This window comes from Melopsittacus undulatus, chromosome Z (genome assembly GCF_012275295.1).
Source record: "Melopsittacus undulatus isolate bMelUnd1 chromosome Z, bMelUnd1.mat.Z, whole genome shotgun sequence".
Classification (NCBI taxonomy): Eukaryota; Metazoa; Chordata; class Aves; order Psittaciformes; family Psittaculidae; genus Melopsittacus; species Melopsittacus undulatus.
In genome coordinates, this window is record NC_047557.1 from 65,395,540 (window position 1) to 65,423,512 (window position 27,973).

Sequence of the window (27,973 nt, forward strand, 5' to 3'; positions counted from 1 at the left end):
TGTCTCTACAGACCACCAGATTTTTAATTTACCTAGCCCTTAGGCTTCTTGGGTAATACAGGTGGATCTTTGGTTAATAAATTCCTGTATTATTACCCTGGTCTCCCACTTGGGCTTTTCAACAGGGTGCAGGATCCTACATCATGTTAATTTTTTTCCATATTCCTTAGATCAACTTTACAGTATCAGCTACAAAGACTACCAAGTGCATGTTACCAAATTTATTTAAAGAACAAAACTGTATTATTACTTTAAAGAATGGGATATACATATTTATGATTATTTAGCAAGTCACTAAAGAAAGCACCTCTAAAATTATATTTTAGCTTTCCTGAAGTGAAAAAAGAGTTGAAGCATTATTATTTGGCTATCCCTGCAACTATCTGCTGTTGAATATCTACAGTTGATAACAAAAATAAAATCTTTACTCTCAAATTTACTTAAAAAATAGGTATTTACTTTTTTACTAGAGGAAGAAAAATTATGGTAAGTCACTTTTTCCTCTCAGTTGGTGTACACCTTTACTCTGGTGTAAATCCAGAGTAGTTCCACTGAGACATAACTATGGACAGAATTTGGAGTGTTGTGATTGATTGTTCTACCAGTGAGAAAAGTAATTAGCAATTCATATAATTTTTCAAGAGCTCTAAAAAAAATTCTGAAAATAATAAAAGTGAAGTGAAGATTTTTTAAGCAGAAAACAATCCCTGTGAGGACAAACTGCCAATACCTATTCCCTCCAAATAGTTTTTGGGCTTTTTTTTTTTTTCTCTATGTCTAAGCCAAACATAGGACTAACGCGGAGTCCAATAACCCCTAACAGTGAGACTGAGGATTAAGCTTACAGTAAGAAGGCAAATGAACTGAAGTTAGGAGGGAAGATCTTTCTAAATTTACTTACCTACTTGCTTCAGCTCTGAGGCCATTTGGTTTTGGCAGAGAGAACTCTGGTTTAGCGTTTTCTTAATTCTCTTTCATGACAGCATCTACATTACCAGCACCAAATCATGTGATTACAGGCTGTGTTACTGATCAGACAGCCAAATCTTGTCCTTTTTGTGGTTTAGAAACAGATCACTTTGAGATCTCTGTTCTTCTGTCCCCCCCCCTCAGACATTTTTCCCTATTAGTTTTGCCTTAGTACTTTGGGATCCTCATTAGCGTGCTCTCTGAGCATGCAGAGACAAAAGTTTACATTTGCAGAGTTTCAGTACAGGCTTATCATTCCCGTCTTGCTGAAAAAGAATGGAAGCATGCAAAGATCCGATTTCACACAGAAAATCCAAAACACCATTGTTAAACACCTTGTGTTTCAATACACCAACCTAACCTTTAATGTCCTCCATTCTCACATTTGTCTTATAGACAATTTTTATAGCCTAACATTGTGATCAACACCTGCTGCAAAACCTCCCCTTCTGTTCAAATAAAGCAAGACAGATCAGTACTCCAAATACGTCATTTTTTTTTTTGTGGTATATTCTTCAGTTACTGACACCTTCTATTCTCTGCCCTGCCCTAGCTGTATATATTCTTTCTACTCTAGAAATGCATCTTGTAACAAACAAAAAGACACATTTTTGTACACCTGATAGAAATTAAAAGTATTTTGCTCAACTGAAATAAAAAATAAACCTAATCTAAGCTGTTGTGAAATCATGAAATTACTCTGGCAGCTCTATCAAACTATCTAGACATGTACAGATCCTTTGAAGAAATGAAACTGCAGTTTATCAAGTGTGATTTATAAGCAACACTGATTTAGCTGGGAGATAACACTGCTGTCTAATCATTAGTAGTCAGACAACAGCCATGTGAACACATCAATTACGGGCCACTGCCAAAAACCCTTGAGATCTCAGAGATTAACAGCCAATCCTCTGTTTTACAAGCTCATATCAAAAAGAATATTAATAAAAGGAGGGGCAATGTGAAAACTTGTCAGAGTAATTCACGCATTAAACCAAGTAATTTTTCCCTTCGCTCTGCCTTGAACTGGTGCATGAAGAAAGCTGGCATCAGCTACAAAGCACGAAGCTGCCAGTTTCTCAGAAAATGTTTTTCATTAACATATGGGAAGTTGTGAAAGGCTGCAAAAGCCCTATTTGGTGGATAACAGCAACAACTTCTATGCATTCCTTTCCTGAATCTATCAATCATACGACCAATCATTATTCAGATATTTGGAAATGAACATCCATGCACAGAAGTATTTGATGGCTTTTCTCTCACTCAAAACCAGAGCTGTTTACTACAATAAACAAATTAGCCAGCCTTCAAGGCATTCATTTACCCAATTTCACTAATGACTTAATAAAACTAAAGTAGAAATACTACCAACTCATCTTCAGGTTCATTTTGTTTTCAAATGGTTAGGGAAGAAAAAAATATTACTGACTTCTATGAAGGGTGTCTGACTTGAAATTTACTCTTCTTACACATAAATGAATGGAAACAAAAAAAAAAAAAAAAGGAGCAGTTATGCCTCTGTACAAATGTAAACATGCCGGTTGAGGTGGATCTCAAACAACCTGTTGCTGGCATTTTAAATGCAGCAATATTAACTGGATAGCCTTTAAGCTCAGCCCAGTCACCATCCAATCATCAATTACCCTGTCTGGACTCTACTCAAGGGTCTAAAAATAGAAAGACAGCATGGCTGCAAACACCTGTGTTTAATTCCAGCAATACCGAATCTAAGGGTATGCAGTTTGGAAGAGGTAATTTAGTCTGTGGGGATTCTGCAGGGCTGCCTTTATATAAGCTATCTCAGGTACTGCCACCGATTAACTTCTGAGCAAAGAGGGGACAAGAAGCAGAAACCTTTTGGACCATATTTGCTGCCCAAAGCCAGTAATGTGAAAATTGTCCCTTTAGGCTGATACATATTCTTTGTCAGATGAGCCAGTTTCCAAAGTTTCCCACTTTGCTGTGGTCTTCCAGATGCTCATTCCCTTCTCTTGTTTTTACCCAGGATATTACACATACATATCCTACTGTAGGATAGCATTGTTAGTCAAATTGACATTGCTAAGAGGGTCATAATCACACATGGAAGGACACACAGACAGAAGTGTTTCAAGCAGCAGATTCACACTGTAGAACTGTCGCTTTAGTTAGCAGCTGGAACAGCAATTTTAACTAAGGTTACAGTCTTCTATCAGTCCTTGGGTTCCGATAGTTGAACATGTGGACAACTCACATCTGGCAAAAAAACCCAAATATACCACAACCTGTCTCACACAATCATTCTGCCAGCACAGCCATGGAGATGGCAACTCCTGGCAAAGACATGCAAGATTTTAAACTCACACTAATACCTGACAGTTGTGTGAAAGTCCTTTGCTCACTCAGGCTTGGTCTCTATTTTGCCATAGTAAAAGCAATGCCTGGAGAACACCAGGTCCTAAAAGATCTATCAGTTGCAGCTTAAGAGCTGACAGACACAACAGACAGAAATACTTTCTATCTTATCTTAGATATGCTTTGTGAGTAAATCCACTGTTTTAAATAAAGAGATTCTCCCTGGTATATATTTAAAAGGGGTATGTTTCTTTTACATGTCCAAAGAGATAGCATGCTATGAGAGTGAGCCTAAAATATCTGAAGTTTTTCATTTCCAAGTGTTTTCTCCTTCTGTCATTCTATGAGGGCTAGTGATTTGGCAATTCAATTGTTTAAAAGCTAACCTGGAAAAAACTTTAATCAGACGGATGTCTTCCAAAGCAATCACTTCATTAATGCATCGTAAAACAAGTGATCCAACCATTGTTCAGCTAATAATGGAAAAAAAAAAGAACAAAATTATTGAAAAGAAGTTAAATTCATTAAGAAACCATGGTTTTGCTTGTTTGGCTGGGACAGGAAATTTGTCTTCCAAAAGTTCTCTAATATAATTTTCAAATATGAATGAATTAATACATTTTAATACCAAATGTTGGACTTAATGTGCCAAGTGACATGAATAAAGTTTGACAGCAGTGGCCTCCCACTATCTATCAAATTAAAACGCAAGGCTGTTTTGGACTATTTAGATCTATTTTTAGACTGTATACAGAACAGGGTCAAGGTTTTCTTAATTTCCAGCTTTTGCTTCTCAGAAAGCACTGAGCAGTCTCTGTGTAAGAATCTGAACTTTGAGATGTCTCATACCAGTCAGAGAACTCTCATATCATAACTGAAAATTCTGATTTAAGAGCATAAATAAGTAACACAGCACCTGGATAAGTGGGATGCTATTAGAGAAGTAGAAACTTTAACTGACTCTAATGACTCTCAGATTGGCTCTTACTGTGTCTCCTAACTCACTGCCAATAAAAGCAGGACAAAAGAGCAAGTGAAAATGAACCTTTTCATCAAGCCGAGAGCAGGACTTAAATCTATTAACTTTTTTCAGTGGTGATCCTGTACAAATGCTCAGGTTCTACATGGCACAGTTCTCAAGGAAGTGTCAAAATGATACAGAGTGCTGTGAAACAGGGAATGTATTAGAATATAGTAATTGGATGCCAGCCCTAATAAAGAGCTCCTGATGATGCACAGCAGCAGAATCTTTTTCTCCAAGCATAACCAGTTACTTTTTAATTTCAACATTAGAAAGGTTTTCAGCACTGTGTCACGCTCTAAACACTTATTTGCCTTAAGACAGTGTTAATGACTTAGCTAATCACATAATTTTATAGTTCTATAATGTACTGTGCTGTGCAAATCAAACCAGTGTTTATTACACCTCTGCTACCTTTCCTTCTTATTGGACTGACTAAAACAAATACTGTACTACAATAAAACATGAAAAACTCATTGGTTTACAACAGTTTTCAGTAAGTAACAGAATATTTTAGTTCGAAGCCCATTTGCAAACAAAGTAGCTCAAAACACTACTCACACACTGAAGTTAATGGCACACTAATTTTTTGAATCTAAGTGAGCTACTGCACCTAAAAACGTAGAAAATAGTATCAATAATAAACTACACTAAGGGGATGATGACACTAAAAATGAAGTGTTATTATAGTTGCTTGTGTTATTATTATTACCACTTTAGGTTACCAAAAAAGCAAGAAAAAATTTCTTTTGATTTTTTGCTTCTGGGGTTTCACTCCTTTTGGGCACTAAAACCGATCTAGTCAGTTTTGCTTTTTGTATCTGAACTGCAAAATGCAAAATACAAATCAGCTCGTATTTTCACAAAATTATGTGGTCTTGCAAGGTCTGTTTGATGTCAATAATGTTTAGGTGACAGGCTCTGATACTGTACTCTAAAAACTGCACTGAGAACAAAGCTTCCTTTATTACTGGAGAATCAATATGAGTAATGGCCAAGCAGAAAAGACTGGATCAAAGATACCTGAAGATGCATTGCTTGTGTGCTGAGGAAAGAGAAAGAAGAAAAGGCACACACAGACACATTGGAAAAAACGTACACAAACATCCAAGACACAAAAAAAGTGTTTGTCAATTTATATTGGTTACTGAGAAGCTACATTTCAGCATTAAACACAGCACCTTGCAGTATCTGGCTAGGGCCATAGAAGGACAAGGCAGCTGAGATTCTTGAGTCACTCTGGGTCACAACTTTACAAAGTGTTTTGCCTTTCAGTTAAGGCAAAGAGCTTCATACTTTTCTTACATTGCAACCTAGCTTTTCTACAGAGAAAAAATGGCAAAAAGAATCAGATAAACACAAGCTCCTTTGATCTTGATAGGTATGATACAGAGAAGTCCCTACTCTTTTATTAAAATTAGTATCACAGCACTTGAGTGTTTGTTTACTGCTTCATGAAAAGAGCAGGGTATCTGCTGTTCTGTCCCCAGAAACAAGTGACTATTGTTTCACATTCACAAACCATGTTAATGAGGCTGATGACAATGTAGGAAGAGCTGCAGTTAGTGCTTATGGCATAGTACGGGTAATTCCCATGCCATAATACAATTTGCTGTGTGGTTCTAAAACCCAGGAGTGTTGATATTACAGGCACACTTCTTGTGGTCTGAATTTAGGCTCTAAAAGCCACTTCTGATGGAGCTATTCAGTATGGTAATATATCGGCAATTTTCAATAAGTCTATGATCTTACCATCTCAATTTCACTGACTATAAAATGGGGATAGCTTCTTCACTCCCACCCCTCCAAATTCCCTTCCTTCCCTTTGAGTATTGTGAAGCTTATGGCCAGACAGTGTACTATATTTAATTAGAAATTAAAACGCAGAACTGATGCCAAATTTTCAAAATAGCTCACAAATCAAAACAAGAGGCCAGATGTTCAAAAGAACAAAGCACAGTGAGTGTACACGTTTCCTTCAGATTCTCATAATGGCAAAACTAGGTGCTAGACAGCTCAAAAATCTTACCATAGTTGTAGATTTTAGCCACATTAAAAATCTGCCCTTCAGAAATTAATTTGTAATGTCTCCAAGTCCTTTGAGATCCTTGGAAGACAAATGAAATAACTATGCATTGAAATATTTAACCTAATCCCTATTTTTATTCATGTAAAAGGTATTTGGTCTTCATTCTGTTTAGGAGCAATGAAGAGATTGTTTCTTGGCTTGCTTTTTCCTTAGCATCACACAGAAAGTATTCTGCTTTTATTTTCACATTTGTTCTAAGCAAATTTAAGAAAGAGAACTAAAACTGGGGTAAGATAGAATGCCAGTGGATAACTGATAAATTAAGCTATGTTTCCTTCCCTCACACAGGACTTCACTTAGTCCAATACATCACAGAGCAGAAGAGAAGAGGATGTACTGGCTTTTTCTGCTACACATTTGCATGAAAAGGAGCAGTCAAACGAAAATTAAGCACTTCAACAGCTTAAAAAAGCACTGGTTCAGAATACTGGACTTCAATAAAACATTCATTGTTATTCAATGATTGGCAAATGACATTGCCATCACATACTAGTAGAAGAACCGTGAAGAATAAATGCTATCTGAAAAAAAGGCTTGTACTTATGCAGCGCTAATGACCATCTAAAAGAGCGATTCTGCATGGTTACATCCTCTTTGAGATTCACAGCTGCAGCTCCATAAGAGCAGCCACACATCATAATCTGCAGCCATTTTAGGGCTACCCTTGAGTGCTGGACAGCAATACGGGCAGTAAAGAAACTGCTAATCTGTAAAGTTACAATCAAAACCAAGTTTATTCAGCAGTGATGACTGAGGAGGAGGCGTTCAAATTTTAATATTGGCAAGACCTTTGCATGTAACAGCAGTGACACACTTCATTTCATTAGACAGAAAATGCAGTCATTAATAGATTTTTATTCCTATCCATTATAATACTGGCACAGAGTAGCACAAAGCCGTTCCTTTAAAAGGTCAGATAAATGTATTTTAAGATGATAACATTCACGTTTTAATTAACATGAGAAATTCACTTACTGAACAACATGCTGACCCTATAAACATCACTAATTAACTCATACACAGTGACTTTTCAGAAAGACAACAGCTTGGGAGCAAACAGTATTTCACTGTACTTTGAAACTGTTTGATAATCAAAGGCAACATAAATATCCACTAAATTAGACACAGATTCTGTGGGCAAACTAAAGAGAACCTCCACTTTCTAAATGCTCAAGATTTACAGGACACCCATCACAGCAACATGTTTTCTCCAATTATGCACACTTTTTCAAGCTCGTTTATATGGAAGCAACTATAGGTCTCTAAACAGTAAGTATTTGTGGCTTACTAATACAGCTTTTGGAATCTTTATAGTGAGGTTAGACAAAGCAATACAGTTTTGAAACACTTTTGTCACTATTGTACTCAGTTGCCTCATATATTAAGTATCTTTGCTTCATTCTACAGCTACCTGAAGCACATTTCTCACACCATGTCATTTAAGCTAGGCCTCCACTGCCTTGTAAATGGCATCAGTTATCATCATGGCAACTCCCGTGGTATCTCTACGTAAAGATTTGGAAGAGGAAGCTCCAAGACATGGGGCTGGTGCTGCTGTACACATACAGTAAAGACATTGGGACTTATATAGATAGATAGATAATAAAAAAAACCTCAAACTTCTGTCAATATGGAAAAGCCTGAACTGATACAAGGGCCTCCTAAAAGGTCAGGATGACCTGGCAAGAATACTGACTAAAGAAGAGATTATAAACATTGACAGCTGCGGAGAACGTTTTGCCCATCTGTAGGAAGATTAAAAAACACGACTAACAAATCTCTAATCAGGCAAAGCAACCCTTAAAGACTTATACATCCTGAAACACAGAGACGTGGCCAAGATACAACTTTGGCATGTCAGCACGACATGATTACGGCGCCCTTTAGATGAATTATCCTCACTATATCCTCATCATAATATTAAAAATCACATCCACAGGTCAAAAGTCTCCTGCCCAGACTAAAACATGCTTCCCTGAGCATGCGTAGTAAGAAATCAATGATGTAGCCACATGTAGATTAGCTGACCAATCGCTAAATGGTGGGAGGGCTACAGGCAGTTACTAACCTGAACTGCATAAATGCATGAATTTTGTACAGGGTGGTGTGCTAGCTTTGTGGGATACCACCACCTTTTCTGTGCAAACTTGAAATAAACAAATGTCTTCTCTCTGTGGATCCTGCTTCTGGGACAACAGTGCCAGTTTAAGCTGCCAGGAATTTACCCAGAGGTTAACTGTAACCATGAAAGATGGTGTTCTGCTTTCAACCTCTGGTACTGCAACAGCCAACGTACATACATCTCTTGTGCTGCTTAGGCATCTCTTGCTGAGATTAAAGCATCCTGAAATCCAGGTTACTTCAGGCATAAGCATCTATATGAAAATGCTGGTGTAGTAAAGAAAAACCCCATCAGTAATTGGTTCTTGCCATAGGCCTCTCTGCACTGTGAAAACATCTCAGAGGAACGAGTTCATATAAAATGTTTGTCAATTTATATTGGTTACTGAGAAGCTACATTTCAGCATTAAACACAGCACCTTGCAATATCTGGCTAGGGCCATAGAAGGACAAGGCAGCTAAGATTCTTGAGTCACTCTGGGTCACAACTTCAAGTGGGCAACACAGGGATTCTGTTTGCTAAGTGGCTGTCCTTCCCTTGCTGAGGGCATGCACTCTCTTTCTTCCTCTTCTTTTCCAAAGAGACACTTTTTTATTTCCTCACCATGGGATAGCTTACAGAAAGTTGGCTAATGTGCATTAAATGCCAGAAACAGCATGCCATTTGTACACTCACATCACTACCTGGCTCCCTCAACAGTATAGATTTACACATAAGTACCGAATCTATCAACTTACATCACTTGCACAAAAAGTTGCATGCTACCTATCTCTACAGGTTACCATTAACTATTTTACCACATATACAGGGCAATCAACAGACCCATGAGAGATCCCCAAAAGACTGTAGTACTCAAGAATGCCATAAAGATAAGGCTGTTCCTGTTAGTGCCAGCTCCAAAAAATACATTTCCCAGGGTATGGTGGTAAGTGTGGAAACAGAGGGAAAGAAAACAAATTAAGAAGTTCCTTTTCATGACCAGAAGACAGATGTTGCCCAGCCTCTCCCCAGACAGCTGAAGAACTGAAGGGTGAATTTTCATTACTTAAGTGAACTTCATTCATATGAAGCGACTCAGTTCTGACTATCACACTTATGCCTGTAAACCATGTCCTTCTTCTGATTTTTATTCCTAGCTATGTCCAGAGCACCTTGTGCCAGACAGAGAGATGAGAAGTTTCAAATGTTGCTAAAGAAGAGGCCTAGACAGAGACTTCCAACACAGGACAGCAAAGGAGACAAAGATTTCAGCAATCAGGTTTCTACAGGCACCATTCTGTACCTTCAGGCTCATGAAAGCTTTTTGAAAAGGAAATCCCTGTCAAGTGTTCCAGATACACAGTTCACCCTGGAGACCTCTACATATTTTTGTGGTTTCACAACATGTTTTCCTATTAATTTGGAAATACTTTTCTCTTGCTGGTAACTGGTTAATAAGTCCACACAAACAACAGGGAAAACTGACAGTATGCCAGGGAACCGGAGATCTGACTACATACACAACCTGTCAAATGAACAGGAGGGTCTTGAGGAAAAGCTTCTCCCTGTACTACACCTCTTCTACTAACATTAAATGCAACACAAAATTAAAGGGGCACTACAAGGTGGTATTAAAATTTAAGGAACAAACACAAACAAAAGTAAGAATAATCACTCAGCTTGCAGGAATGAGGAGAAAGAATTACACATGCAGTAGTGATGGCCTTCATGAAGAAAGCAGACAATATGAAGCAATAAAGTAGAAAGACTTTTAGTATTCATTTATCTTTATTCTTTTTTTTTTCAATAAATACATAGATTCCTCTGGTTAACCACGAGTTTGCAAATGTCAAGTCTAAAGACCCAAGTAAAATCAATATATTTAAGCTGGAAGCACACATTTTGTTGTAGCTGCAACTGAGCTGAATTGAAAGGAGGGTATCAAACACACCTACTAAACACCAGCCCACCTCTACTATTCTGGACATCATTGCCCTTCGTTTCACGTTCCCCACGTAACCCCACCTGTCACCCCAGCCACACTGCACCTGGACAGAAGCAGAACATCACTGTGATCATATGGACTTTTTGTTTTATTTGACAGAAAGCAACTAGGGAATGACCCACCTTGCAGAAAGTAAGAAAGCACTCATGAGCTACGAGTACTGGTAGTATTCTGGTAAGATTTCATAACCTCACATGGGACTGCAGCACAAGCTTCACTTTCAGAAGCGTAACAAAAGTGTTCCACCAATACCTGCAGGCTGAAGCATGCTCTGGCAGTCAGCTACGGAGTTCTGTCCTTGCACTCCTCCATTCAAACTAGTTTCACAGCTATAACTTCACTACACATCCAGATGCAAAGGCTACACAAAGTACAGCCAAGATATTTGAAGTCTTTTGTTGTTGTGCAAACCCTGTTGTGAGAGAGCTGAACAAAAACGTGACCATTTGTGTCAGAAATTAAGAAAACAAGATTTACTATAGCCCACTTCCACACCAGCAAACCCCTACAGATACTGAAGAATTTCTATAGTGATATACATGGAGTTAGTCTTACAGGTAGAGGACTAACTGCAGCCTGACTTAAACCAAACCAAAGAAATTACATTTCCTCACTCAAAGGACCTGCAATGATGCTTTGTTCTCATATCCTGAATCAATGAATGCAGTAATTCAACTCTAAAGTGGGCTACTAGTTTATTTTTATATGAAGTTTTAAGGAGAGTCAATCTCAAAATAACTAATATGTCCTTCCTGCTCATACTCTGGTCTCTCAGTGAATGCTCTCCAAATTTAGTAATGACTAAAACAAATCAGCCTAATTACCTGGAAAACCTGGTATATTGACTTTCAGTTTCCAGATCATATAACCAACTCCAAGTCAAAATTCTGAAAATACTGAAAGTATAAGAATTAACACCAAAGGTGACACATTCTTCATCCATGAGGCTGGTTTTTATTCACTTAAGTAAGCAGATACAGTGACTCGTTTGTGTAATAGGGGCAAGATCAGATCAAAAATACCCATGGGCCATACAATGCAAGCCAAATAAGAGAGAGAAAAATGTACTCAGATCTCTGTATTTAAACTTAAAGGTTTATCTTCTGCAAAATACTGAAACATTGTTAATGTAGGTTAAGCACACCACTCACACAGTTCTGAATGTAATACTGCGTTTGTATGGATTATAAGAAAGAGGAGCTCTTATACTACCATAAATATTATCCAGCGCTATTATTATACCAATGAATTAAAATCATTTCAGCAACTTCCTTTTTCTCAGAATTTCACCAATCCTTTAGTTTCCAGTACTAAAACAATAACAAAAATCAAACTAAGGCTGTATTAAACTTCAAAATATCTTGAAATTATGTATCTTTTTGGTCTTCAGTTGTTGGTTTAGAATGCATATCTCCTTTTGAATTTACTGAGGCCCACATTCAGGACCACATTGCTTAATTACTGGTTTTTACTTTTCCAAGGAGACAGAAATTAATTAAATCTATGAAGAATTCGGATATACTACTACTACTGAAAAAGAAAAACCTTAATTTTCTATTACATACTTCACTACATTGATCAAAAATGGAAGACAGCCTGGAGTGAATTTGCCTGTAGGTAAGTAAGCCCCCGTAGGTAAGTAAGCCTTTCATACCTGCAAGAAAAGAATAACATTGTCTTGCGAATTTACAAAACCTCACCCATTATTTCAATGCTGTCATTTTTAACCTGCAGCACAAAGACCAGCCATGTATCTGCTAGAAGCAGTAATAACAATAAAATTGTATACTTGTAAGTAGATGCAAAAAAAACATTACCATGCAGAGGCTATGCCTTAAGATTTCCTACTGCGAATGTCCTGTTACAGACTGGTTTTGTAGTTATGCCAGTCACATTATACAAGCTCTTAAATTCAATGTGAACAAAATCACAATACCAGAACATAAAAGTAAAGTCTGGTTTTTAATGTACCATTATACATTACAATGCAATTATAATTATACATTATAATATACATTACAATGTACCATTATACAAGCTCTTAAATTCAATGCGAAAAAAATCACAACACCAGAACATAATGTAAAGTTCTAAGGGTCACTTAGAACACTGTTTTCAATCACTTAAAATTCAATGTCAATGCTCATTTTACCAAATAGATATCAGATAACAGACTGACTTAATGTTCCAATGGAAACAGTAATTTCACTGCCCAGGGAGAAAACAAAAGGAAATAACCGCATACAAACATGTATATATTTAGGCTGCATGTAAAAAACTCAATTCTTAGCAAGGCAGCATTCTCCTTGCAGAGGTGTTAGTGGTAACGTTGCTACTCATTTCAAAGCAACCAGGTTCTGTCTCTAAATGTACTGATCTGCTCGTTGGGAACACAGGAACAAGCATTTTTCCATGTACTATATCACGTATTTTCTGGATCTGGAAATACACCAGGAACATAGCATGAATAGTATGAATCTTCCATTAAGAAGAATACTGTTGTTAGGGTTACTACTTCGTAGACTGCAGTTGGAGAGAGAAGTATTTTTAATAGCACGAGTTACTGGCAAATCTTTTCATGTTTGTTTATATATAACCAGAGAGTAACATTTCGTATATGGTCAGTAAATTTCAATCAAGCAGTATGAAAAAAAACAACACATGGTATTGCTAAGAACTTAAAAGGCCACACCTGAAGCTCATTAACTTTTTTCCTGTCCCCTTATGGAAACTACACAATATAATGTACACTAAAAACTTTCCTATTCCTGTGCTAGATTTGAACTATAAACAACTGACAAGTTCTTGGTTTGTTTTTTTTCCTGCATCTTTTGATTTTTCTTTACATAAGCTTGCTATTAGTCAAAGGGATAAAAACCAAAATGTCCATTTTATTACAATTTAAAGGGGATCAAACTAGAAGTGTATTTTATAGTGACTTCAGATGACCTGACACAACTTGCTCAACTCAGCTACATATACTACTTCTTTCATGCAAAATTACTACTGTCACTGAAGGTGGAAAACAGGCTATCTACAGCCAGTTTTACATTGGCCAAACATAATTTTTCAGAATGTTCATTATCTGATCAAATCAAATCAAACTGCCACACAACCATAACATATTCTAAGAAGGCTTTGCTTACTGAGCTATTGGCAGAACGGATGCTCTGTATGAATAAAATGTTTTCTTTCCCATGACATATTTTTCTCCTAGTGTACATTTTCATAAATTAATTTTCATGGTGGGGAAACTGCAGCAACAAAGTCACAGAAAATTCAACTCAACAGGTAAAAATGGGAGGTTCAAATGAAGAAACTTAAACAATCTTTACTGTAGTGCTTACTCCACTTCTGCTATAATGCTTTCTTGACTTTGATCTTTAAACCAATGACTCATGAAAATATCTTCAAATTTACAGGCCACCAGTAAGTGGGTCTTTAAAAAAATATTGCACAACAATAAAGCAGGAATCACAAGCACTTCTTAACCATTTGAACTGTCAACTAATTAATTACAATACTGAAACAAAGGCCAGTTTAAAAAACTTGCCTTTATAAAGGGGAGAGAGGAAAAAGAAAGGGGGAAGGGAAAGTCTTGTGAGCAAGCAAAACTGAGTATCAGGGAGAAAGGTTCAAGAAAATTTATTATGTTTGCTCACATTAACAGAGGCATTTCTCCCCAACTCCATTCAGACAGAAAACAAAATAGGGCAGCTCTTCTCGCCACCAACTGGTGCTCCTTGGCTGGAAGCAACTCCAGCTGTCACATTCCTGTCAGCATGTAAAGTGCACCAACACTTCCCTTCTCCCACCCTTTTGTTCCTACTTAATATGTGCACTTTGCTCAGCAGTCTTTCTTTGCTGTTAAACAATTCATTTTTTCCTTGCCTCCTCTACTTCAGGAGGAGGCAAAAATAGCAGGACTTCCTCACAAAATATAAAGCTCATTTCCTGTACCTTAGCACCTCACTTTCATCTCCTTGTCTCCTATTTGGCTACCAAATAGGTCTTAATCTGTAAACAAATGATTTGCTGTACAATTAAACCATTCAGCCCTTTTTTCTGTCTTTTTTTTTTCCTTCTTTCGTTGGCTTCTTGGCTGCTGTCCAATGTGGAGGCTCATAGGTTCTTCTATTATTTAGTGTTGGTTAAAAGGCAATAAGCTCATTTAGAGGTTATAGAACTATAAGCTATAAACAAAAGCATTTAATGCTTCTCTGATGCACTGTGGCTTTTGCCAGATAAATTAATAATGTGTGGTTGTGTGTGTGTATACACGTATGTGTGGATGTGTGGGGCTGTTTTTTTTATATACTGGCCTGGCTAAAAACTCTGGATGTCTTTAAGTCAGTTATTGTAAGCTACAAATGCGTACTTTTTCCCCCCCCCACTCCTATTTTGTCCTTGTCCTTTTTTCTCAATAACTGACAACCACAGAACTGCAATTTACCGTGGCCACAGAGCTGAAGCTCAAAGACTTTGATGTTGTATGAGGAAAAAAGAAAAAGACATGCTGCTGAAGCATTTCACAATGTTTGCATATATTGTTCCCTTGTAGAATGATGCTGTGAATCACAGAGGCCTACTAGGCTAGGCAAAACCTTCAGAGAAATAAATAACACATTAGGCTTCTCATCTCTGCAGTTAAGAGTCCCTTACAACCCAAGAGAAAACAAAGTAACACAAAGGTGATTTTCCCTTACCTCTATTTTTATATTTTTGTTCTTGGTGAAAAATAAGTTCTCAGGGATTATGAACCAAAATACAGCCTATGTGTGTTCGCCTTGATTCAGATGTTAATACATACAATACAGGGCTAGCAGGCCACCACTTCAATGTGGGATGGTAAACATAACGAAGCATTTTTTAAATGTGACTATAAATAAGTGAATTATTGTAAATGAAAGCTAAATTTACAGTTGTAAATCTCATTTAGAAATGACAGGTACTTAGCAATATCAACTTCAGCAATATACTTTCAATGAAATTCTCCAAGCCTATTTAAAGTCTATTACGGCTGCTGACATCAATCTGCCAAGCTACACAGCGCTAAGCTCCACTAAGGATTTGCACCTATAAATTTAGTTACTGGAATATGTGAATTAAACACACTGTCTTTCTCCATATAGGCAATTACAGACATAAGGCATCAAGGTGGACAGCCAATAGAGCAGAACTGTCACAGACCCTCTGACACCAGTTTTGCCTGAACAAGGTCTGAAGTTCAGACTCCCACTTGCATTTAGATTCAAGTCCTTTCCATGGTGTTTCAGTCTAGATTTCTACACTCTCCACTCAAAACTTCACTTCTTCCCCAGTCAATGCAAGAATAAAGGCCATATTCCTATTGCAACTGATTGTAGGAATATGAACACTGCAGGAAAAACCTGAAAACTCAATTTATATAAAATAGTTTAAAGGTATACCCAGGTACTCATGTATATGCATGTATGTACAAGTACAGACACATACAAAGGGACACACACAAACAGGTTTTAATTAACTGCACCTATTAAGACTCACCAAAGACCAAGTGAGTCTCTGTCTCCCTCTCCCCAGCCAAATTAGAACTTCTGGAGGTGCAGATTACAGGTGTCAGGCAGGCTGGTGGCAGGTAAGAACGTTCGTTCTCCAAAACTACTTAAAGGTAAGCAGAAAATTAAGCAAACAAGCGAGAGAAGCCAGCAAGGGAGAGCGAAAGGGAGGGAGGAAGCATGGGGGAGAGGGAGAGAGAAAGGGAGAGGGGGAGAGGGAGAAAGGGAGAGAAAGAGAGAGAGGGAGAGAGAGAAACGGGAGAGAGGGAGAAAGAACAGGGAAAGAGGGGAAGGGAGGGGGAAGGGAAAGAGGAGGCGGAGGCGTGGGGGAGGGGGAGATGAGGGAAAGGGGTTTGTGCCTCATACAGTGAATTGTCACAGCATTCACAACCAGAATTTAACTCCACCTGTAAGTATTGTCCTTTTTTATTTCTTTTAATTTAGCGACATGCAATGTATACTCAATAATAACCAACAGAGAAGGTTTTGTAAAATTACACGGTAAGAGGCATTTTAAACCTCTAATAAATATTTCAGTTTGAGGAAAAATGTAAATCGTGGAAGTAGTCTGAAAATAGTTGGCAACTTTTCCTCCCGGAGTAAATCTGAAGACTCAAAAATAAATATTCAAGAGCATTAATTTGTTTCTAGTTGTGTGCGTGCAAGTAAAACAGCAGCCATAATGTGGAAATTTGAATCACATTTTGCAACTAATTGGAAGCAGATTAGAATTCTGCCTCAGGGGAACATTGTCAAACTAGAAACTGGAGCAATGAAGAAAGAGGTGAAAGCATCGTGAAGAGCTGACAGATTTACAGTGCTCAAGGCAATAAACAGGTACTAGATGAAAATGAATGTGCTTCACTGTACTGAATGCAGTTTTCAGTCACATCTCAGCAATAACAGCATACAGCCACGAAACTATTATTTTGAGAGAGATGGTGAAGGAAAGAGTACAAACGAACATAACACTATTGAGGTAGTGTGCAGAAAAAATATAGATCATATAGTGGCTCAAGTTGTTACAAGAACAATCAAATTGGTCATACTGGACCCTATTTTCTAACCTGTACTCCTCTCAAGTAGGGTTTACGCAGATGTAATGCAATGAACTATTGACTTGAGTTGAGAAAGGTCTGTAAACCCTTGCTCCCTGTGAGCAAGAGTCAAAGCATTAAGTTCTTAAGAGGGAAAAAAAAACACAGAGATTTTACATTTTTTTAAGCTAAGAATAACATAGAACCCTGCAGACAGATAAATCACAGAGAGGAGGGAAATATCCTTTTTAAAGGGTGATTAGGAAAGATTGGAAGGGAATATAAAAACCAAAATAAAACTTAGAAGCTAATGTACCAATGCTGTAATGGAAACAGCTGCTTGCTTTCTCCTTCAATGTCTGGCATCTGGTGCAGCATCACAGGAAAGATTGTTAAAAGATCTGAACATGAAATGTAAATATAGACTATTACCCAGACTCAGTTGCTGTATTTATAAAACAGTAGCAGTTCTTTTTTCATGTGTGCATGTTACATGTACACATCTATACACATATGCACCTCCCCCATATATATATGAGTATATTGATATACATACACACATACACATATACAAACCTATGTTTAAAAGGCAGCTAGTAACACTAGTACATGACACTGCATCTTACTACGGGCTGAAGTGGGTAAGAACATTAATTCAGACTTTTAGTAAGACTGGGTGTGGGAAACCACCTTCATTGTTCTCAAACTGCATCAGCATTTTTCCTTCAAATTCCCAAACTCCATTGCAATTCCACACACACTGACTAACTTTAAGCCCAGAGCAAAAAAATTAACCAGTAAAACTTCATGTCAAGTATGTTCAATATATCCAGAAATACTTCTGGAATATCAGATCCTTATCATCAGCGTGGGCTAACTAAAAAACTCCCCAAACGTTTACCAAGTCAGAGTTAAAACTACTAACAGCAAAACAAAGTTCAACTGAGTCATGAGGTCCATTTCTGATTGTATTTGCTTCTAACTGTTATCTTTAGTCACAGAGATACAGATCTAGTTTCATTCTCTCCTTCAAAAAGGAAGAATTGGCAAGAATATGAAATCCCAAAAAGACTACTGCCATTACTGCTACAAGCCTGTAATAAAGCACAGATTTGATAGCACTATCCATGTAGTGTGGTGAACCACACACAAATAAACAGTTCTCTATGAAGAATGAAAACCCAAAAAAACCCTCCAATTCAAACATTATCGTTGCTTTTAATATAAGCCATCCACAGAAATCAGCCAAGGGGGTGACAGGAAATCCAAAAATAATTTGGTCTGGCCCTGAACACTATAAGAAAGGCGATTACAAGTTGGTTTTCACTCTTCTTAATGGCTGAGGGAAGCACTCAAGACTGTAAACGCTGAGCTTATCTAAAGGACACTGATGATACCGCTCCCATGACAGTTGTATTTTTTCAACAGCAGCACTGAAATTCATCAGTAAAGGTGGCATCTGAGTACTGTGAATTTATGTTTGTTTGTTGGGTTTTGTTGTGGGTTTTTTTTTGAGGGGGTGGACTTAGCAAAACCCTTGAATTAAATCAATGGCTAATGCAAATTACTAAATGTGTGCAAAATCAAACCTCCTAGTGCACCTACTTAAAGAGGCCAGATGTGCCACAAGCCTTCCTGGGAAACTGAGCTTAAACATGGTGCCACCTTTTATCAGAATGAAGAAAGCAAGCTTTAGGAGTTTACAAAAGTGAGACCAATTGGAGCTTTAGTCTTCTGTTGCTAGTTGAGGCATGAACAGAAAAGCCAGTTTCTGAGGACAGACTACAAACATATACTTTTTATATTCCATTGCCACATGATAAAAAACAGAATCAAGCTGACTGGTAGAAATTTGACTGGCAACCAAAGATCAAGCTATTATTTCAAACTGTTATGGGAAAGTAATAAAATTGCTACCAGGTCTCCTCATGTTACTCTTCAATAAAAAGAAGCCATCAGGGAAATGTAAGGAAAACACATCAAAACCTCTAAAGTTCCTTTAAGTAAATATACACTTCTGTGGCATAATGCCATCTGCTTCTTGGTTAACTTGACAAGACAATTCAACAACTAGAAAACCAGTGTTTTGAAAGCACCCAGTAACCACAATCAATAGATTTTAGTTTGCTCTGTTGACTGTAAGAACTGCACCCACATGCTAATAGTGGCATGTACTTCAAACACCCACACAAGGACATTTTTCTCACGTTATTATTTGGTGGAGATTCTCAGGACACAGAAACACCTCAGCCAAGCTGCGATTGTGCCCAAGAATATGATCTAGACTAGGAAGACTCAAAACACTGAGAGGAGAAGGTGGGAGAAGAGAACCAAATGTTCAGTATCTTCTTTCTCTGAAGACTGGCAAGTCAGAATGGTTCAGGAAGACTCATCATAAAGGATATACAATTCAGCACAGAATGTCTTCACTTCAGGATTACTGAACCAACGAGCTTCACATCTGATTCCCAAGGGCTTTGATCTGAACAGCCTCAGTCAGCCTTACAGATAGATGTTAGAAATGTTGATTCCTTTGAGATTCAGCAGTATTTGCCTACTTTCAGGAAAATCAGACATACTAAAAACTTCTGTCACTAAAATACAACTTGTTTACTTGCAGTGTTGGCCTAAGACTTCAGAAAATTTAATCAACACCATAGCTAGCCTGCAGCTGGAAAACCAATATATACAGTCATCAATCCTATTTCTTTTCATGAAATTTACCCTACACTCTCACTTTTGCTGTTTAATCAAATAGCTTTCTATATAAGCATACATATTATGTATGTGTATATGTACACGCAAATAGAGGCATGAGAGGAAACCACCTATTCCCACTCCCCTGATTTTTCTCTCAGCTCTTTCAAAAAAAAGAAGAAAAAAACCTACAAGAACTCACTTGTCAGTCAGGTCCCTCTAAATAATTTTATAACCTTCCATTCAAATGTAAAGGTTTTGTTCCAATTGCCAAGACCATTTAGTCAGAATTGAAAGAGAAAATGCAACAGTCTTATTAAATCAAAAGTCAGGCTGATCTTCGTATTTCCCCAAATGGCTACTCACTGAAGGCTACTACAGCCTGAAGTAAATTGTGGTTTTAATTTGAGAGTGTAATAATTTTTTTTTAATCTTGTGATATAAAATCTCATGTTAAGAAAACCTGTCAAGCCCTGCTATGAAAAATTGTTACCTTTATTAAAATTAGCTTATTTTAAACAGATTTTTAAGCAAATTAAAAATCATAGCTTGTATTGTTATTAATTTTGGGGAAACGCTGCACCATGAAAGAGCTCCACTGGGCAGAAACCCTCTGGTGCAGAAAAGGAAAAAGAAAAAAATCATCAAACTGAAACAGAAAAACAAATATAACAAACTTCTCTAAATTTTGAAAGCTATTTACTTGTTGTGCTTACATCATCATTTTGAAATTTTCATGGAACACTATTCTGTTGTTCTTCACCCAACCAGGCATGTCGGTACAGACCAAAATTTTTTTTAAATGTCAACACATTTTCTGTGATTATTACTAAGAAATAAAAATAACCCCTTGACACATAAACACACTAAAATAAACACTGGTTTTCAGCAAAACTATGGCCAACCCTTCAACTGAGGTCACTGCATTCACAGATCCACAGGTGTGACCCCGTCTGGGGACTCATGTATTTCAGATGTAAGAAATAAAGCACAGTTGCAGTCAGACAGTCTCTCCAGCCTTTCAGGTAAAGCAGTGACATCATCACTACGTACATTAGAGCATTATATAAGTGTAATATAAAGATGGTACAGTGATAAGCACATTACATAAAGAATAACCTGGCTGTTGGATCATCTGTATGAAGTATCTTGGCTCAGAGCAAGGCAAGACTATAAAACTTGGCTATATTCAGCAATCCCAACTTGATACCATGGAAGAGATCTGAAACATGCAGCTCTCATATTCAAGAAGTGAATACTATTGTATCTGAGAAATACAGAACACGTGGCAGCAACACAAAGCTGCCAAAGTAGCTGTGGACATAATCTAAACTTTTTTCAAGGGTGAGTGATTTTTATCCAAAAGAGATGTAAAGGTGGACTTCATGATAGCAAAAATGTTAGTATTTCTGAAACTGTATTCCTGAGACCACACTCCTGTTGATGGTTGTAAAAATGTGCTCAATACCTCATGTACCATGTAAGATGTGAGGAAATGGATTTTTTTTTCTACTCTTTCGGCCTACTTTTACAGACACAAATTGCATGCGTAAAACAGAGCAAATAAAGGGAAACCTGTGTAACAACACGGAAAGGATGCGTCCAATTAACAGAAAACAGGCCACAGAATCTCCCACAAAAAGTCAGTACTATAGAGACCACTTATTTCTGAAGGGGAAAAAATATGGAAAATAGAAAGAAAAAAATATTTTAGCATACAAGAAAAAAGCGCACATTTCAGATTTATGATTTATGCTGCTGTCAATAAAATAACTTTCCAATTATTAAGGCCGTAGGAGAAACTGGAATGCATTATGTGTTAATGATCACAACCAGGGGTCCACGCTTTACTCTTTTGTCAGAACTACAGCAGATCCTCCCCGCGGCTTCACCATTAACATGTCTGTTTCCTGTCAGACCACTCAGAGATAATGTCATTTATCTCAGGGAGGCACAAGACCAGTCATTAGCTTCTGTAAAAGACCTCAAACAAAGGCCGGATGGTCTTTTATCCACGGCTGCAGCCAAGAATCTCATTGCCTAACAGTTCAGAATTTAAGTTATCTTTAAAAGAGTCATTTTCCTCCTATCAACAATTCTAGAACACTTCTCTGAAGAGCAAAAAAGTCTCTGTATGGAAAATTTTAGTCAATGGTTTTATCATAAGCAATTAGGTGACTGATAGGAGCTTGCTAAAGTTATCCTTTGAAAGGCCGCTTCTCCCTCACCCGACCCCCCCACCCCCGCTTCCTTTTACCTCTTAGGGAAAACCTGACAGAGTAATTCACGTTCTACCTAAATAGTACGACCTTTGAAAAACTGACCCTTATTGTGTTGGCCTGCAGGAGGTGATTCACTGTTATAAATTCTTCAATGACTGAGCTTCTGGAAATCTCTTTAAATGAAAGTGAAACTGGTTAACTGGATGTATGAACATGTGTTTTCACAGTCTCTCCTATATTACTGCATTTCAGAAAGCTTCTATAAAGTGCCAAGTGAACTTTTAAATAATGATAATAATAATAAAGAATAAAAGGAAAAAATATGAGCAAATCCCAGCTATTCAATTCCTGGTTTTATGCTGAAAACTAGGAACAGATGGGACTTTCCATGTTACTTGAATCTGGTTATTGAACACCTCTATGGTTATGGGAGATTTTGCTTAGCACTTTTAACATACATTTCATTTATTGGACTATAAAATGCTACTTTGGAAAAACAAGTCTTTATATAGCTGTAATTAAAACAGTCCTGCAGGAAAGCCCTTTAACATGGAGAACACAGTTAACCTCATGACACCTGGACAATCAATCCTTCCCTTTTTACTGGCTATTTATGAAGTTATTAAAATAATAAAATTACCAATGCCCAAAGTGAAATATTTTTCCAGTAGTTATGAGTAAGGTTATCAGCTTTCCTACTATTTTATAAACGTTCTAGACCAGCCTCCTCCATTGTGCTACGCTAACTTTGCTTTGCACAGGAATTCAATAGCGGCTCTGGTCATACATATTAGCAGAGGTCAGCAGGTTCACACGAAAAAGCTTTCCTCGGCCAAAGGGCAACACCTCTTCACCTAGCTCAAAAAGCACCTTCACACTACTAGACAGCACTACAGAACTTTAAGAACCTTTAGCTGTGCTTATTGTTAGACACCCATAGTTATCAACGTTTTTAACAGCTAAATCCCTTATGTAGTTTTCAAAACAGTTTGCTGTCAAACAACAATAGACTTTGTTCTTTAATTACAGCAAGTGACCTCCTTGCCCTTTTATTTCACAGTGAATAAACTACACACAAGGCCAGCAAGAAAAGTACATGAAAAGCATTTCTCCGTAACGTAATTAATCAAAGCATGTACTTAAATGACTTACATCAATAGGTAAAATGCAGTTTCCTGATGAAGTGCAAAACATCCTTAATCCTCACTATTACAAAGTAAACCTAAAGTAAATACCAGCCAACACGTTAATTTGCTGAAGACGACTTTCAGATGCGAAATGCAATCTTAATGAGAAGCAATAAGCTAATACAGGAGACAAATTCAATCCTGAAGTATCACTAGACTGATTCATTTAAAAACTGCAACTAGACACCCCTGATTATAGCTTTTTATCTTCTGCAATATTTTCACATATACTGATTTTCACGTCAGATACAATTTTCCCATATATCAGTGTAAACTGACTGAATCCCAAAGTCTCCCTGCAACACACACAAAGCAAATTCTTGTAGATACTCTGAATGCTTTTCAATGTAGCAGCTGTGAAAGACACACAACCCCCCCCCCCCCCCAACCAAACAAAAAAAACCCAGCTAAAACAGATGAAGAGTTCATGCTGACAAACAGTCAGTAATTGTGCTAAAAACGGTATGGAGGAGAAATGGAAAAATGGAGACAGGTTTTAACACCAAAATTCTTAGGAGTGGTTAGCCTACCTGTCAAAGCTACTTATTCAGACATGTCACTGGTGGCTTAACCACAAAATGGGCTGCACAAATATAGCTCAAACATCTTAGAATTACAGCATACTTTGACTTTATCCACATATTAGGGGAGTGGCGACTTTTACAACATGCTTGCGGTTTCTGCATAAAAGAGCCAACAGAACACAGTCATTGATTTAATTAGGCTTCATAAGATCCAATTTATCATGTTTTACATGCCTTTCTGCAGCAAGGAAACAGAATAAAAAGACTAAAAATAGACACTGAACCATACTGTGAAAGCTTAACAGTGACTAAAACTCCTGGGAGTCTGCTCCAAGCTTTCACAAATTGTAAACAAATGCAGTATTATATTCCACACCACATACAAAAACCTGCATATTTTGAATCAGCAGGCATGAACTCATTTGTATCTAAGAGGAAACATCCAAATTCTTGAGATATGTCTTTCACAACATTAAGATAACCGGAAATTAATTTTTAAATGTGGGCTTGTTATCTACAGACACAAGCTGCTTTGTGCCAAGTACAGAAGATATGTTCTAATGTATAGGCAAAGCAAGAACACTTAAGGAATCTGAAGCCTTTTTAAAAATAAAAAAATCTTTCTGATGATTATTAAACATCGGGGGGGGGGGGGGAGGGGGAGGGGGGAGAAAGGGGGAAGCCAGAACACAACATAATACACTTAAGTTTTATTAAGAGGGCCATTGGCTCTGCTTAAGGTTGCAATCATTGCCAGCAACGAGCTTTATTATTGTGAGACACTAAGGGATGTTACTTCAGACAGTAAGCAAGCACACCATTGTGCCAGACAATAGCCAACACTGCACGACTCTAATGTGTGAAGTCTGTGTTAGAGTCGGTGCTTGCCAACAGCAGTGGCTGTTGCTGGAAATGCAAGCTCCAAACCTCCTCCTGGAGCAAGAGCCACCAGGCAGCGAGTACCTCTGCCTCTGAGCATTCTATACATGTTCATTCTCAATCTGCATGCAGTCCCATTTACATCGTACATAGGATTACTGGTGTGTATAGGGATTCTTCATGCAGTTTCCTGTGTGAGCATGGTTAAAAGAACACAAAACCGGGAGAAACCACGCCACCCTCTAATCTCTGTTGCCATGACAGCAGCCTTTGAGATCCTGAAATGTTCAGATTGCCAGCTAAACAAAATTGTTGAATGTGAACATTTGGCTGAAAGATTAAAAGGCTAAGGGGGTTGCAAAAGGGCAGTACCTCCCACATTCCAGGCAGCCACTGAATCCAATCAAACGGCTCTGACTCTTTAACCACAGCCATTGTGAAGACCGGATTAGGGCAATTTATCTAGATAGTTAAAACAGATTAGAGAACTGCAATTTGAAGACTATTGGCAACAGAAGTAAATGCCTACTGTACTAAGTTAATAAAGAGACCATGAGATTTTAGGACACCTTTTCACTGTGCACAGAACTTCTCATAAAACAAAAAGCACAAACATAAACACATGAATTACAGCAACCTGGACTCTCGTCTGCATTTAGAAAAGGTCACAAGGCTCATTCAAATTCATCCCTAGGTATGCTATCTTAAAAGCAGCAATATGCATACAATATGAAATTTAATTTGTTCCTTGCCTTGAACAGAAGCCCTTGAAATTATCTTCCAGTTTTAGCAAGTATCAGGTGTCATAAACACCTAGATCTAATCCTCCAGCAGATTTAAATAGCACAAAGCCTTCAACATGACCAAAATATAAAAAAAGACAGTAACAGGTCATAGAAAGGCATGAATATTCCCTGCAGCCTCCAGCCCTCCCAGACACTTGCAGGCCATACAGTTAACACAGACCCAAAAGTTTTCCCATCACTGGATGTTCATTCTGGGAAGTTGTAAAAGCAATTAATTTAAGACCAACAGCTGACAATAAAGTCGCAATCTAATACTCTGATATTATTCGGTGGGCAGAGAGACACACAATTTGCTTTATTTTTCAGGCAGACCAGGCTACCTTTGCTTTACAACCTGTAGAATTCATAGGACTTGTAATATCAGGGCAAACACTTGCCCCAAGGTCTCCCAGGAGACACCTTCTGCCCTACAGACAGAAGAATTACCACTGACACCAGAACCTCCTTGAGCCAGCAGTTAACAAGCCAAGCTCTCATTCCACCCTTCCAAATAAGAGTCACGGCCATCTATTCTTACAGAAAGCATCCTTCATAACGTAACAGGAAGAAAAACACACACTCATGGGATTTCTTTCATGCATTTCAACCACTCAATAAATGAGTAGGTCACACTTGAGAGCTGTCTCAGCAAAGTTCCCCCAGACAGGAGACAAACTGCTCCCCTCTGTTCCAAAAGCTGCTTTGCACACACACATCTCAGCACAAGGTGCATTCCCCTCCCCCTAGCCCTCTCCTTCCAGGAAGAAGAGAGGCACCGCCTGTCTGCTGGCTCCCTCCTCCATGTTCTCCGCACCAGCTTCTGGGGTCTCTGGGTTCCTGTTGTACCACAGGAACCCCCCCGTACAATAAGCATCCTGTGTCGCCAACAAAAAGCAACAATGAAGCCCAGATCTATGGCAATGCTTTCTGTTTTGCCGCCCCAAGCACAATCTCAGCTTCAGACAGGAGAAGGGACCCTTTAAACTCTGGGCGAGGAACAGTCACGAATGTCCACTGGTGTTGTGGAAAACGGTCAGCACAATAGGGGACTTGCTGCTCCTGGAGCCTAAACTATGCACCCCCCCGGCAAACACACAGATCTCCATCCTGCAAACACATGCCATCCCACTGGTACCAACACTGCTGCCCTCTGCTAAAACCAGGGACAGCTCAGTCAGGGCCATTTCCATGTCTCTCCTGGGTGAGTGCTATCAAAAGGAACAAACGAAACAGAACTATTCTCCAGGGTCCAAGGACAGGGAGATAGGATAAGAGCAGTACACTCAGAACATGGTGTCTTCTGTCTAGGGAAGAGGTCTCGGTGTTTCTTTTTTTAGGGGAAATTGGAAGAACAGATGTGTATCACAAATACACCAAAGAGGGCAAGGGAGCCAAACACAGAGCTGTTTAACTGTTATTAGAAACACAGGGACACACACAAGAGCAGATGTGGAGAGAAGCTTTGTCCTACCTTTTCTGTTTTCAACTTCTTGATTCGCCTGTGGCTCTCCTCCTCCTCCTCTTCCTTCTTTACCAAAATAGAGTTTCCCAGTAGCCCTGAATCCGGGGTACTTTTGCTCACTTCCCCCATGGCAGAGGAGGTGCATTGGAAGGGGCTGCTTCTTCCACCACCACCTCCCTTGGCCCCAAAGCCATAGAGGTGCCCAGGGGGAGCCTGGCTGCTGCCACCCCCACTGCCATTGGGATGGCCCTGCTGCAGGTCATGCTGCTTGTCCTTCCTGGATTTTCCCCCATCCTTATCCCTCTTGGAGCCTCTGCTACCTGGGGCTTTACCTGGCTTTTCCTCTTTGTTTTTCCCACAAGAGGCAATGGTGGCGCTATTGCTGGTGGTGTTATTATTGCTGTTTGGGTTACTGCTCACACTTTGACCCAGTGCTGAATTCATGCCAGTTGCCTCTCCAGGGCGCCCTTGGACTTCCTGCCTCTTGCCAGCACTGCTGATCTCAGGAATCCCATACAAGGCAGCAGAAGGCAGAGATTTATTAGCATCCTTAGAAGTTTTACTCCTTTTCACTTTTGATTTGGTAGTCTCTTTGTGAGAGGAATTCCCCTGGGGAGCTGACGGCTGAACAGAAGCAAATTTTAGGCCATCAGCTAAGGCTGAGGTAGCATTAGCACCACTGGAAGCCAGACCCCCGCAATCCTTGGAGCTGGTGTTGCTGTTGCTGGTGGTATTAGTAGAATTATTCATCTCAAATTTTTGTCTGTCCTTCTCCAAATCGGCGTCCAAATCGATAATTAAATTCCCAACACCGATTTCCCAATCATCGCCACTGTCGTAAGTGTCAACCGCATTTGGATCCACACCTTTTCCTGCAGTAGAAGTGTTCAATGACATCCTGAAGATGAGATCTCTAGAGTCAAAATCCGATGAACTTTCCGTCGGAGATGCGAGGACATTCGTTTATCTCCACTGGGCTCTCTTAAGTTCAACTCTTCTTGTCCTCCCCCAGGTGTGTCTACATTCACAACCTGCAGTCCACGTCTACCTTGCCCTGTGAGGAGGAGAAAAGTCAAGTATTGTCTGAGTGTAAGGAGAACATAATAGGACTAATAAAAAGGGGG

At 38.6% G+C, this 27,973-nt stretch overlaps 1 protein-coding gene across 1 annotated transcript in view; it reads right to left on the reverse strand.

The window, feature by feature from the left end:
* The window catches only part of ZNF608 (zinc finger protein 608), an 85,562-nt gene extending 57,816 nt beyond the window's left edge, over positions 1-27,746 (reverse strand). The window contains exon 1 of the mRNA XM_005144934.2: positions 26,859-27,746. Coding sequence (XP_005144991.1) covers positions 26,859-27,746 — 888 coding nt within the window. The remainder of the gene's footprint in view (positions 1-26,858) is intronic.
* Between the last annotated feature and the right edge of the window lie 227 nt (positions 27,747-27,973).